Source organism: Carica papaya, chromosome 6 (assembly GCF_054855325.1).
Source record: "Carica papaya isolate Zhongbai chromosome 6, ASM5485532v1, whole genome shotgun sequence".
Lineage (NCBI taxonomy): Eukaryota > Viridiplantae > Streptophyta > Magnoliopsida > Brassicales > Caricaceae > Carica > Carica papaya.
Genome location: NC_142314.1, coordinates 23,759,286 through 23,772,610, shown reverse-complemented (window position 1 = coordinate 23,772,610; position 13,325 = coordinate 23,759,286). Strand labels below are relative to the sequence as shown.

The 13,325-nt window shown below is 37.2% G+C and overlaps 2 protein-coding genes across 2 annotated transcripts; both read left to right on the top strand.

The window, feature by feature from the left end:
- Positions 1–6,180: 6,180 nt before the first annotated feature.
- On the top strand, positions 6,181–12,349 carry LOC110824324 (Protein kinase superfamily protein). Its single transcript, XM_022054908.2, has 6 exons — positions 6,181–6,595; positions 6,757–7,097; positions 7,211–7,346; positions 10,114–10,250; positions 10,357–10,480; positions 11,586–12,349. The coding sequence occupies exons 1-6, from the start codon at positions 6,544–6,546 to the stop codon at positions 12,083–12,085; spliced, it is 1,290 nt and encodes a 429-aa protein (XP_021910600.2). The 5' UTR covers positions 6,181–6,543; the 3' UTR covers positions 12,086–12,349.
- Positions 12,350–12,490: 141 nt separating this feature from the next.
- Positions 12,491–13,027, top strand: LOC110824325 (uncharacterized). The gene is made up of 2 exons (XM_022054910.2): positions 12,491–12,683; positions 12,754–13,027. Exons 1-2 carry the CDS (start codon positions 12,599–12,601, stop codon positions 12,981–12,983), a joined length of 315 nt encoding a protein of 104 aa, XP_021910602.2. The 5' UTR covers positions 12,491–12,598; the 3' UTR covers positions 12,984–13,027.
- Positions 13,028–13,325: the final 298 nt, after the last annotated feature.

The following is a 13,325-nucleotide window of genomic DNA, read 5'->3' as shown; positions in this document are numbered from 1 at the left end:
TGAGCCTCTAATTCTATTTTTTGGGTGATCCACTCTTGGACAAGCATGTTGAAGGCTTTTTGAAAGTTCTTAGCTCTTGCTCTAAGTGATTGAGCCTTGTGGAATTTAGATATTCTTCTCTAGCTCTCTAAATCTACCTTCTTAATGATTCTTGGATGTTTCTTGTTTTTGAAAAGAGTTAGGAATCAATTCTTATCATGGGATACTTTCTTCCATGCTGTCAAGCTCGTAGTAAACCTTATTGGGCGAGAAATCTGGGTGCTTGTAGGTTCGGCCTATCCCATGTTCTCTCGTGCAGGTGATCTCGTGAGTGTGAGATCCTTCCTACTGCTCGTGGTTCTTTTCTCTCGATATTCCAGGAAATTGCTCCTGTTGGTGTCGGGTTTACATCATTTAGGCTCTATTTGGGATATGAAAGCAACAAATTGACATTCTCTGACACCCCGCACCTTTACACTTTATGTGGTATTAAGACTCCATTTTATTCGGATCTTTGGCCATTAAATTTCTATGGTGTAATATTATTTTATTTTGAATTTAAGTTTTTTTTCTTAATTTATTGAAAATTTTATTATTTTAATATTATTTGTCGCGCCCGGAAAATTGAAGAAGAAGAGAAAAAAAAGGGGGGGGGGAGGCCATGTCAGCAGCCACGTCAGCAGACCCAGTCAGCAGTCCTGGCCAACCGGGACCTGCCACATGGCAAGACCACGTCGATCCGGGACAGGCCACGTTGGCGATCCGCGTATGCGCGATCGGACGGCCCAGATCGAACGTGCGATCGGACGGCCCAGATGCAATCGCACGGACGGCCCAGATTCAATCAAAAACGGACGGCCCAGATTTAATCAAAATGGACGGCTGAGATCAAAAGGCAAAAGGGTATAAATAAGACCCCCACACCAGACCACAAACCCTAGCCGCCTGCCCTCGCCGGAGAAGACGAACCAGAAGCCGGCCGCCGCCACCCGCCGCCGCACCGGAGGGATTTTCGACCCCCGATCGAGGTAAATTTCATACTTCCGACTCGTTTTTCCACGCTGATTTCCCCTGTGGCCAAATCGGAGCCAAAATCCTGGCCAAACGGCTGGAAAACACGGCCGAAGCCCAGCAGCGCCGCCACGCCCCTCCTCGGTTTTTGCCTCCGATGAGGCCCTTCCCGGCCTCTGTTTAATGCAATTTTTATATCACCGTGATCACCATTCTTTTCTCTACAGGTTGATCGGAGCTGAATCACCAAAACACGAACTTCACCGGAGAGCCACCGCACCCGAGGGCACCGTCGCCGGTAAGCTTCGGTTTTCCGTAATTTTTTAGCCCCCCGAGGGCCCTAGAGTTGTTTAATCGCAATGATCGATACAAGTGTGGCCGAATTCGGCTAGAAATGGCCGAAAACGGCCAAACCGAGGCGAATCGCCGTCGCCGGAGCACGGCGGAGCCGCCGTGCCGGAAATGCGATATTGGCCGAAAGGGGCCCTGGGCCTAATTTGGGATTTTTTTAGAACACGTGCAGGTACCAGTAGTGCGTTTCAGTTCCCCGAGAAAAATTCAGGAAAAATTAGGAACAGCCTGTAGGCGCACTGTGAAGCCGTGTTCGGACCCCGAAACGTGTAAGGACCCCTCACCCTATCTCCTATCACGGTATTAAAGTTCAATAAATGATAAAACGGTATTCCATGAATCAACGAATGTGTGAAATTGCTTAAGGTCGCTAATGGAGCCCGAGTCTAGTGTGTTTGTCGGTTAACTGTTATTTGGCCTGTTTTACAGTTTTAAATGCAGCATGAGGTTTGATGTTTTCATTTTATAGTTTCGTGTGCATATTTTACTATTTTATTGATTATGGATTGAATGACTGGGATATTGATGCTGTATGTTGTCTGTTTGGCATAAATTATCGTTTTGCTTGTTTGTATGTGATTGATAATGCTGACTGAGGGAAAAGGAGAATGAAAGATTATGTAAATGGAAATTGTATAATGTGGTCAGTCTGACTAGATATCCTGGGAGATGGTGGACGGACCGGGTCTGTAGGGAACCCTACCGGGATTGTGGTCTCCCATACCGGACGGGGTATGGAGATCTTATGTGTTTCGGCGCCCATACCAGACGGGGTATGGGGACGGCCCGTTTCACCCTCATACCGGACGGGGTAATGAGGTCTATGGTTTGGCACCCATACCGGACGGGGTATGGGGACGGCCCTAGAATATGATTTCAAGTGTTAAGGGTTAATGGGTAGCGGGACTCCTATGGATCCCCATGGATACTAGTGGGCTGGTAAATGAGGAAAATATGTTGTGTAACGATTGAATTACGAAGGGCTTGATAAGTATTATGTTATACAGTTTATATATGATTTCATGATGATGATGATGTTATTGCTTTCGTATATTGTTTTTTATGAATTTCACCGAGGTAAGTGAATGGTAAAGGTTTTATTATTGATAAAAGGATTTGTTGAAAATTATGCTCCATTGGTCTTTTTGTGTTTTCTACCCACCTTTACCTCCGTGACGGTGAGATATCGTGATGTCTTTACTGGGCTAGTGTAGCTCATTCCTTATTTAATCATTTCAGATTAAGAGGACATCATTCCCGAGCCGGTTCCACAGGAGGACGACGAAGGGGACGCTTAAAGACTCCATAGCCATATTCGTAGCTTTTACTTTCAAGTTTCTCCTTTAGGTAGTTTGATCTTTTATATTTTGTGAGCACGTTTTTGGTTTTAGTGTAAGGGATGTTATTCGAATTTTGACTTCGCTTCCGCATTTGATATTTTTAATATACAATTCATTTTAAAATTCCGGGGCCGTTACATTATTGTATTAATATTTTGATTTTGTCTTAATTTATTAAGGATTTCAAAAAAAAAGTTGGAAGAAAAAAAATTGTCGTAAGAAAGACCTAACTCACGCGGGCCAGCCCATGCAGGCCTGCCCGCGCGCACACATGTCAGGCCAGTTGGGCGTGCGCGTAGGTGCATGTCCCATCAGCTAAGCGCCTGTGTAGCACCTAGTCTCACGTGCAGACGTGTACGTCAGGTGCGCAATGCTCAGCGCCCATCCTGTGCACGCGGATCCCGCGCGCAGACCAGTTGCATCAGGTGCATAGCTCCACATGCGCCTATGCGACGAAACAGTGGAGGATAGCCTGTGTGCACGTTAGCGCACCATCCGAACGCACAAACTAGCCTGACGTACGCGTCAACGTGCCATTCATGCGCGTCAACGCGCTGTTCGGGTGCATAGACTAGCATGACGCGCACGACAAAATTGGTTAGTGTCGCTGCTACTGTCGCCTTGGGAGCTATATCTCCTCCTTGGCCGGCTGTACTGATGATGTCACGATGACATAATCATTTTCTCTCTCCCCAGGATTAGTGACGCTTGTTGTTTATCTGATGGTTCTCTTCATTTATAAATAAACATCTCCTTTACCACTCTTCCTCACCCATTTTCACCCTTAAAGACCGAAATTTTAGAAGAGAAAGAAAGGAAAGAGAAGAAAAAGGGGCTTAACTTACAAAGAGTCGTCGGTAATCAGTAAAGGATTCAGTATTTTCTTACACGTTCTAAAATGCATTTTTCTTAGAAAAATCTAAAAATGAATATTGATTTTATTGCATGATTGTGGCATGATTTTGAGGGTGTGATGAGTTATTAATTTTAATGTTGTTTTAACTATACATGCATCGTGTAATGGCTTATTTTGTTATTTCATGAACGAGGTTGAAATGCAATTGATACGAGAAGAGATTACATGAAATTGTTGACATGGCATGAAAAGCATGAAGGGATACATGAAACATGAACTAATCCGTTAGACTATTTTATCTACTTCTGTTGTCCCCACCCTGTTTTAAAATACATGAGATGACCACTCCCTATGGATGATGACGCGAAAGCGCATAGGAGATCTTAGGACCATTGTGACGAAGTACGGTTGTGGTCATAGTTTTTAGGACCACAGTGGTTGGAACATGCATGATCATAAATCATGTTTTGGTATGGCGAGCCACAAATAAGCTATAGTGTAACGAGCCACAAATCAGCTATGGTGTAGCAAGCTGTAAATTTGCTATGGTTGAGCTAGCCATAAATTGGCAATAATGTCACCACATTCATTTCTTATAACACATTTAGTCTTCACTCCATTTGATGTGTCACCTATAATTTGTTCCTTAAAATGAATATCAACATATTTCTAATCTTTAGGTAACATTATTTATATTTTTTGTTCTTGGCTTTTACTGTATGATTCATCTTCTATTTATTGTTCATCACTGTTTATGTCATTGATTGGTGATTCATTGATGTTCAATTGTTCTAATTATACATATTTTTTAATCTTCATAATTTTTCTTTGAATGAGGGTTAGACTCATCAAAGACTATATGCATGAATCCTCAACTACTAGAGTTCTTTTACTAACAACTTTATAAGCTTTACTAAAAGTTTAGTACCCTAAAAAAATTTCTTCATCGTATTTTGTATCAAAATTTTCAATATTGTCTTTGTTGTGATTTCATATGTAACATTTTCATCTAGAAGTGTGCAAATGACCAATATTTGGTTTTCTTTCTTTTAAAAGCTCATAGAATGTCTTAGTTTAGCAGTGGACGAATTAATTCTCCATTTATTACATAACAACCAGTGGTAACCTCTTCCATCTAAAAATAGTTAGGTAAATTATGCTTATACAGTATAATTTTATCAATTTCCTCTAAAAATATATTATTTCATTCTAATACTTCATTCTATTGAGTTCTAGAAGTAGAAATCTATATTAATGATCACTCCTGCTGTTTATAATTTGAGTTCCCTTTTTATTTTAGACTCTCGTACAAAGTCTGTGAAAGGATATCAAATTTGTTGGCCTCATTAGACTTGTCTCTTTTTCTATCAAACAAAATATTTTTTATATTTATTTACCAAATATCATAGTCTAAGTATGTTATAACTACAAAAAAGATCCAAAATTGGTGGAAGGGTTTCCTCATTTTCAATTCCTTATCTCTTAGTATAACTTTTTATTTTTGCTCTTGCCTAAAAGAGTTCACATTTTCATATTTGCACTTCTTTTCTTCTAGATCCACTTACATCTTGCTACCTGAAATCTTTTTAGTGGATCTTCTAAGGTTATTTATGATTTTATTATTTGTACTCGTTATTATTTCACAAAAAATTCAAAATGTAAAAGAATATAGTACTATTATCTATGAGATGTCTATAATACCTTTCATGTTGCTTAAGTTCTCTTTATGACCTATGAGTGTTACATGTAGGTGGAAGTTCAAATTCATGCTTAATGCATCTATTAAGATAGAGTATTTATTTATTTTTTAAAAGACGTAATGTTTAGAGACGAACTTGTTTTGATTTTATATTTTGAAGAAATAATATCTAAAATCTTCTTTTAAATAATTTACAAACAACATGATCAAATGTTTAAGTCCAAGTTGGAAGCTTCACCCCTTCACATAAAATAGGACATCTCTATATTTTAATTGTTTTATAACTTGGTGATTTGCTATCCCATATCTCATATGGTCTCGTAAATATTATATAGATAATAATTTTATTTAGTATATAACTAATGATTAACATGATATAGCTCTAAAATAAGATCGAGAGGTGCAATATGACTTCTATATGTCATACTATTTACAAGATTACCATAATGAATTAAGTTTAAAATATAGTTTATATATTTTTTCATAAAATTTTTTACTTAAAATTAAGTAAAATTTTATATAAAATTTTTGTACGAGTTTGTCTAATAAATTTATTATTTAATGGTACCTATAAATGTATTCATGTGTTACTTGCTAAGAAGTATAATACATACCATCTTAGTTTGAAAAATAATATTATTCGGTGTAGATCCTTTAATAAGAAAAACTAGGATATACACTCGTTATATTATTAGATTTCACTGTTAATGATTTAATTTCTCTATTCTAAGAGTTCTCTAGGTCAAAGAATACGATAATTCTTTTTTTAAAATAAAGAATATGATAATGATTTATTATATAGAAAAAGATGCAAAGTTCGTCATCATAAGTGATAAATATCTTTGAAGAAAGAAAAGGAAAAAAGAAAACGCTGAAGAAATATGAGTGGGTGTTTACACCAATATATAAAAATAAAAAGGAAAAGGGGTAAAAAAGAAAGTAGGGGAGAGAAGGTGGTTGAACAGGGAAGGGACCTACATACAGCAAAAAGGGAAGGGACATGACATCCACAGATTCTTGGTCACTTTGAGGCAGACGCTGGTGCGGGATAAAAGGCCATGGGAGAGAGATAGAGAGGTTCTGGAATCCGAATTTTGTTATCTACCAAACCCTTTTTTTTCAATTATAATATCTGACACCACTTGACACACTATGTGCGAGTGACGAAATTTGCGAAGAGGAAGGCTACAGAAGAATGAAAGTGGAACTCAGTATCAACAGGAGGAAAGCCATAGCCATAGCCATATCCATATCCTTTACTCTGCTTGGACCACCTGCTGTTTCTGCAACCAGTATCCACACCCAAGATGGGCAACTGTGGTACTAGAGAGGAATCTGCTGTTGTCACTCATGCTCAAGGTTTTATTTCTTTTTCCCCCCTTTCTTCTCAGATCTATCCCTGCATTAATTGCATTTCTCTTTTTTCGCTATCCAATTTCTGAATGTTTGATAAATTTCTTTTTCTTCTATAATTGAAAGAAAACTACCAATTGATCCAACGTATTCTGGATAATTTGCAGTTCAGCAGCTTCACATTGTATCTTCATTGCCGGTGAAAACTGCTGCTTCTGATAAGAAGCACAGCCGCACAGTATCAGATCTGAGCGATCCTTCAACTCCCCGTAACCTAGAAGAATCGAGGAAGAATTCGGTGCTCTATACTCACGTAATCGCCTTCACGTTGTACGAGCTCGAGACCATAACCAAGAGCTTCCGCGCAGATTACATTCTCGGTGAAGGTGGTTTTGGGACTGTGTATAAAGGCTACATTGACGAGAATGTGCAGGTAGGGCTTAAGTCTCTTCCTGTCGCCGTCAAGGTTCTCAACAAGGAGGGTCTTCAGGGCCATCGCGAATGGCTTGTGCGTTTCTTTCTCACTTTTCACATTATTTGCATATTCCTTTTTGCTTCTTTTATCTTTTGCTTCCAAACCCTAAATTCCTCTTCTCTTCTGTTATGATCATGTGCCGACAGACTGAGGTCAACTTTCTCGGCCAACTTAGACATCCCAATCTTGTTAAGTTGATTGGGTATTGTTGCGAGGACGAGCACAGATTACTTGTTTATGAATTCATGTTCCGTGGAAGCCTTGAGAATCATCTCTTTCGAAGTAATCCAACTTATCTTTTCCCTCTTTTGTGCTTGCTATTTTCTATTTGCTACATTTGAAGCATCTTATCATCTGGGCTGGAATCTTGATAGCAGATTTAAAAGCATCTCAGATGGTAACCAACTAGATAATTGGAACAAAAAAAAGAGTCAACATTGTATCAACATTAGGGTACTTATTTCTACAGTAAACAGATGTTAATGTATTGGTATTTGTATGTTCACGGTGGTAACAGTGCATGTAGGCATGATAAGTAACGGTGAAGTTGTCACTCTTTTACTTCTTTGATCAGGCATATCCTCCAGTATTTTGCATGCCTGAACAACTTTCATTTTTGCTTTATCCATCAGTTAAAGAATCCCCTAAAGGGTTTGCAAGGGTGGCCTATCATTGATGTGTCTATTTATGTGTCCATAGGTATTGCAGTCTTCGGGATAGCTTTATTGGCATTAGACATTATTACTCTAAACAAAATTAAGCTTTTACATAAGGTTTTACTTAGTTTATCAAAAGTTCACATTAGCGTTTGGAGATTTCGGTTTATGTATAAATATATTTATCTATCAACAAATAGATTATTCACAAGGCATGGAGGTTTTTTGACTGGAAACCACTAGTTGTTGATCTTATGCCTTCGGCAGCTCTTCTCTCTCTCTCTCTCTCTCTCTCTCTCTCTCTCTCTCTGTCCCCCTGCTCTTCTTTTCCTAAATATTGATCGCTAGGTTCCTTTCAACTTATTCGGCTATGACCCCTTCTTCCTCCTATTCACCTAAATCGCATCTGAAACCCAAAATTCGATCATTAACTCTTCCACTGCCCTACTCATTGTTAAGGTTGCTTCCCTCGAATTTCTTATCCACAGTAACAACCACGGAATCTGTCTGGTGTCCTCTACCTTTTTAAGCATCTATAATAAGCTTTAGCAGGTATTTTTAGAAAGTCTTGCTAGTTCTCAAGGATTTCATTCTTTCTTGATGGTGCTTTTTTTTTAAAGCAATCTGTCTTGATGCTGGTTACATCAATCAATGTTGTCAATTTTATTTTATATACCTGCTCAGATGTTAGACTTTCATATGAATCATTTGATAAATCTATTCTTTGCTTCACATTTACAAGCTTCTTAATCCTCTCTTTGGTTACAAATCCTGAACAGATGTTGATGTTAAATTTTTTTTATTGTTTTCATTAACATTACAACACACCTTAGCAAAACTTCATGAACTCTCTATCTCTGTCACTATCATGTATCAGTATGAACTAAAGTTCTGAATCTGCATTCTGTAGTGACTACTAAAGAAGTTGACCTCTCTATCAAGATGTTCTTGTATCTTTCCTTTTCACGGGAACAAAGTCTATTTAGTGGATGAGATAGATGGATTGGAGTGTGACAACAGTTTTGATTCGTGTCCTGAGTCATTTCTTATTTGACAGTATGCTTGATAGTATAATCTATTAATTGATGGAAGTTAAAGCTTAAACAGTGATAGAATTGAGGATGAAAATAATTGGGCGATCTGGCCCGCGGAGAGAACTCATAACCATTGAAAGAACTCATACACATTGAATCAATTGATTAGATGCAGATCTTCCTGCAACCTTTGGGTAAATTATTCAGTGGAGTAGCTAAATGATACTAAGTGTCCTTGTGAACACTATGTTTGGATTTTCTGAAGCAAGGGGAAAGGGGGGAAAACTAGGTTATCTTTATAATAATTTTATTATTATTTTTAGAATAAAGAGAAGGGAAAACTATCTAACTTGTTAAACATTTCTCAAATAGGCAAGAGAAAATGGCTTAAGCATTTTAAACATAAATTTTCCATTAATGTCCTAAAGTGTCTAACTTGTTATTTTATTGATAGAAGATATGTTTTAAAATACTCTTATAATGCATGATTTCCTTTTCGTATCTGAAATAACGCTTCAAACAATTATTACCCTTATCAATTTTAGTTGTCCAAAGAAGAGAAACATGTTTCCTTTGTTTAAAAACCCCATTTTCTAAAAAGTTTTAGCCAGAGGTTACCTAAGTTTTCGGTATCAAGGAGTTACTGGTTTCACAATCGCATGACTGAAGTGCTTCTCTTTTCCCCCCATTAATAATCTCATCCAAGTTAAACTTGATTCGGGTTATAGCTGGATCAAGTGAGCAAGAACTTTTGATTTGGTCGGGCATTAAAGATTGTAAACAGAGGAAATGATTTCCAAACCACTCCTATGTCTATTTTGTGGGTCATTTCGAAGGGAAAAACAAGGCTATTTTTGAGGGTATTTGCTCTCCTTTCAGAAAAATTACAAATCGTTGCGTCCAGTTCTTGAGTATATGGTTGACATGGCACTCCGTCCTTGATGGTATGGATTTTGGGAACTTAATTGACTTTCTTGACTGTTGTATATATTTGTACAAGGGTGGTACCTCCATGGAGTCTTCTAATGATATTTCCTCCAAAAAAATTGATCTGATATAAACCAATAATATTATGTGTTTTCTGTCTAGTTGAAGAAATACTGCTTGTTTTCTATCAAAATAATATTATTGGAAAATGGATAATGCTTCATTTGATGGAATGAAATAACTATAGGTTTTTCCGTTTTTTTTTAGGAGAAGATACAGCACTGCTTTCTTTTTCCCTTTTTTTTTTGGAGGAAATTACTGATAATAAAAGTCTAATAATTGATCCGATGTATGTTGAAAATGTAACTTTCGACTTATTTTTGGTAATGTTTTATTCACTCAAGTTGATATGGCCTTTCCTGAGCTATTCAGAGGCTACTGCTCCATTGACATGGTCCACCAGAATGATGATTGCTCTTGGAGCAGCAAAAGGGCTGGCTTTCCTACACAATCATGAAAGACCAGTTATATATCGGGACTTCAAAACTTCTAATATACTGTTGGACTCTGTAAGTGGTGTTTCTCTGATTGCACTGACTAAGAACATTTTATTGTTGTCTTCCTCAATTGACAGATGATTTTCTTTGAGCTTATGCTAGTTATGTCAATTTGCAGGACTATACAGCAAAGCTTTCAGATTTTGGGCTTGCAAAAGCTGGACCACAAGGTGATGAGACCCATGTATCAACTCGAGTGATGGGCACTTACGGTTATGCTGCTCCTGAATATGTAATGACTGGTATGTCTTCTCAATATCTTCAACTTAATATTTATTAGCATAATTGTTTCGACTTTTAATCTGGAATCAGAACCCTTTATGTGTATACGTAAAATGTTTATAGTTTTTAGCATAATGAGATTTACTTTAGGGAAGGAAATGCTAGAGGAGCTTCATTGCGCTAATGCATGATAAATATTTACAACATGTTTGGGTTGTTACATAAGACAAGAATATCCTAACAATGCAATAGTCTTTACATGTTAAAGGCTTATTATGTTATGTTTTTTGGTTGACCAAGTCATGATTATTTTGTAATTTTGATTATTGAAGTTCTAATCCTGATTCATAGGTGGAAGATTACGAATTAAGATTACCGCATTGACTTTCAAAATCATTATAGTCCTACTCATCAACATAACTTTTAATTAATTGGTTAATTGATTACTACATGTTTAAAATAAAATATATGGTTTTATATGGTTTAGAATTTTTTTAATTAAAATTGAGTATAGATAAAAAAAATTCTAGAATCAAATATGGCTTTATATGGTTTGTATTGAAGTTGTATTGAGTTACTGATTGTGAATCAAATATGTTAATGTAATATCAATTTTGTTACAGTATTGTTCAATTATTATTGAAATAACTATTACATTTGAGCTTTATTCCAGTTAACGAGTTGAACATGTTATTTTTTATCAAATAGACAAGATGCCAAATTGAGGTTCGCTGCTGGAATTAGAGAGATTGGTCTTCTATAAATTTTTACTGTTTTGCAATCTATATAAAGCTTTCATGTTAGATTGTAATTCCTCTCTCGTTCACAAACTCATTCTTTTTTTTGATGTTACAAGTGACTTGCAAAATCTGAGAATTTGGCACTCAGTTGATTGTATTGATAGGGTTGTATTCTCTTTTACAGTTCCGGCTTTCATCTGTGGCTATCACATCATTCCACTTCTCTTTTTGTGATTGGAACACTTCTATGGTCATTTCTTGCATTCACCTGTTTTTATAGTTAGTGTGTCCAGAACACCAGATGTGCTAATTTGTGGGTGCATGTGCATATGTATAGAATGAAGCAAAACATGGTTTCTGAATCATATCTATGTAAAATGAACAGGTCACTTGACTGCTAGGAGTGATGTATACAGCTTCGGGGTTGTCCTTTTAGAGCTTTTAACAGGAAGAAAGTCTGTTGACAAGACGAGACCAAGCAAAGAGCAGAGCCTGGTGGATTGGGCTCGGCCAAAACTTAATGACAAGCGAAAATTGCTTCAAATAATTGACCCAAGATTGGAGAACCAATATTCAGTTAGGGCAGCACAGAAGGCGTGCAGCTTGGCTTATTATTGCCTGAGCCAGAATCCTAAAGCAAGACCTTTAATGAGTGATGTGGTAGAAACTCTGGAACCTTTACAATCCACAGGGGATGGTGCAAGTGAAATATCATCATCACTACAGCCAACTCTAACTGGCGGCAGCAGTGGTTTTGCAATGGGAGGGGTCCCTGATTACCGAATGCGTCACAGGTTTCCGAATAATGTTGGCCCCGGTGCAATTTGTAGGTCACCCAATCCAAATTGTTCCCCAGGCGGCCCTACGGCATGCAGGGTTAGATGAGAAGTTTCACCTGTATGTACAGGTCTCTGGTGTGTCTCTTCTGAAAACGTTCCGAAAACTCTGAAAAGAAAAGGAGTGCGTTTTGCTTTGTTCTGGTTGATGTTCACTGTATCATAGAGATCCCAAGTCGCTGTGCTTGTATAAACTCTATTGCTGTGTTCACTTAACAGTGGAAGTTTTGTGTAATCCCTTCCTTTTTTAAAAAAAAAAATGATAAAACATGGGAAGGCTTCCATTTTTATTGGGGTGAAAACCAATTGACCATTTCACTCTCTCGGTTAAATTAAACTCTTCGACTGCTTACAATCTTTACAGTGAGTTTTAACGTTTCTAACAAAATAAATTTATATATATATATAATCTAATCCAAACACGGCCTACGTCAATCAGAACAAATGGGCCCAATTAATATTCCTCCAAGCATTCCCAATTAATTAAAAAATATAATCTTTTATCCACCACATATACAGACTCAATTATCTCTGGTTCTCTGGCTTTCATTGCTCCCTCACCATGGACAAGTCACCACTCAATTATACCACAAAGGTGTTTGTATTGGTGCTGCTGGCAGCTTACTTGGGCATATCTAAAGCTCAAGGTAATCAACCCAATTTCTAATTCTGAGCAAAAATCTTCAAAATTTTGACCCTGGTTTTGATGATTTGCAGTTGAAATGAACTGGTGGCCAACAGAACCAACTAGGTTTGAACTTGTTACCGGAGGACGACGTCGAAGGCTCGATCCGTTCCAGCTATGCTTGCTGTGCAAGTGCTGCTCCACCACCATCTGCACCACCATGCCTTGTTGCTTCGGCATCGATTGCCAGCTCCCAAACAAGCCTTTTGGTGTATGTGCTTTTGTTCCCAAAACATGTAACTGTACTTCTTGTGCTGTGTAATCTATACCTTTAATATACATATACAATAAATTTTACTGCCATTATTTTGGTTTTTTTTTATAATTTCCTTAAGAATTGAGTTTGAAGAAACAAAAAAAAAAAAGTTGTTTAGAACAGAAGGAATTAATAATGAATAAAGTGAAAATGAATGAGAAGGAGAGATGAGAGTGATTGATAAAGAAATGAAGGTCCATTGAAAACTAAGTTTTGTTCAATTTAGAGATAAATACAAAGATAAAAAGTTAAAAGAAGAAACTGTTATTTTATTCTTTACCCACTAATTTCTTTTTTCTTTCACTTTGAAAAATTGTGTTTCAGATCTTATTGGTTATAATATGATTA

Excerpts from the sequence above, each read along its gene's own strand:
- LOC110824324 (XM_022054908.2), top strand. The coding sequence starts at position 6,544 with ATGGGCAACTGTGGTACTAGAGAGGAATCTGCTGTTGTCACTCATGCT. Across the intron at positions 6,596-6,756 it reads TGTTGTCACTCATGCTCAAG|TTCAGCAGCTTCACATTGTA; the intron begins GTTTTATTTCTT and ends GATAATTTGCAG. Across the intron at positions 7,098-7,210 it reads AGGGCCATCGCGAATGGCTT|ACTGAGGTCAACTTTCTCGG; the intron begins GTGCGTTTCTTT and ends ATGTGCCGACAG.
- LOC110824325 (XM_022054910.2), top strand. The coding sequence starts at position 12,599 with ATGGACAAGTCACCACTCAATTATACCACAAAGGTGTTTGTATTGGTG. Across the intron at positions 12,684-12,753 it reads GGGCATATCTAAAGCTCAAG|TTGAAATGAACTGGTGGCCA; the intron begins GTAATCAACCCA and ends GATGATTTGCAG.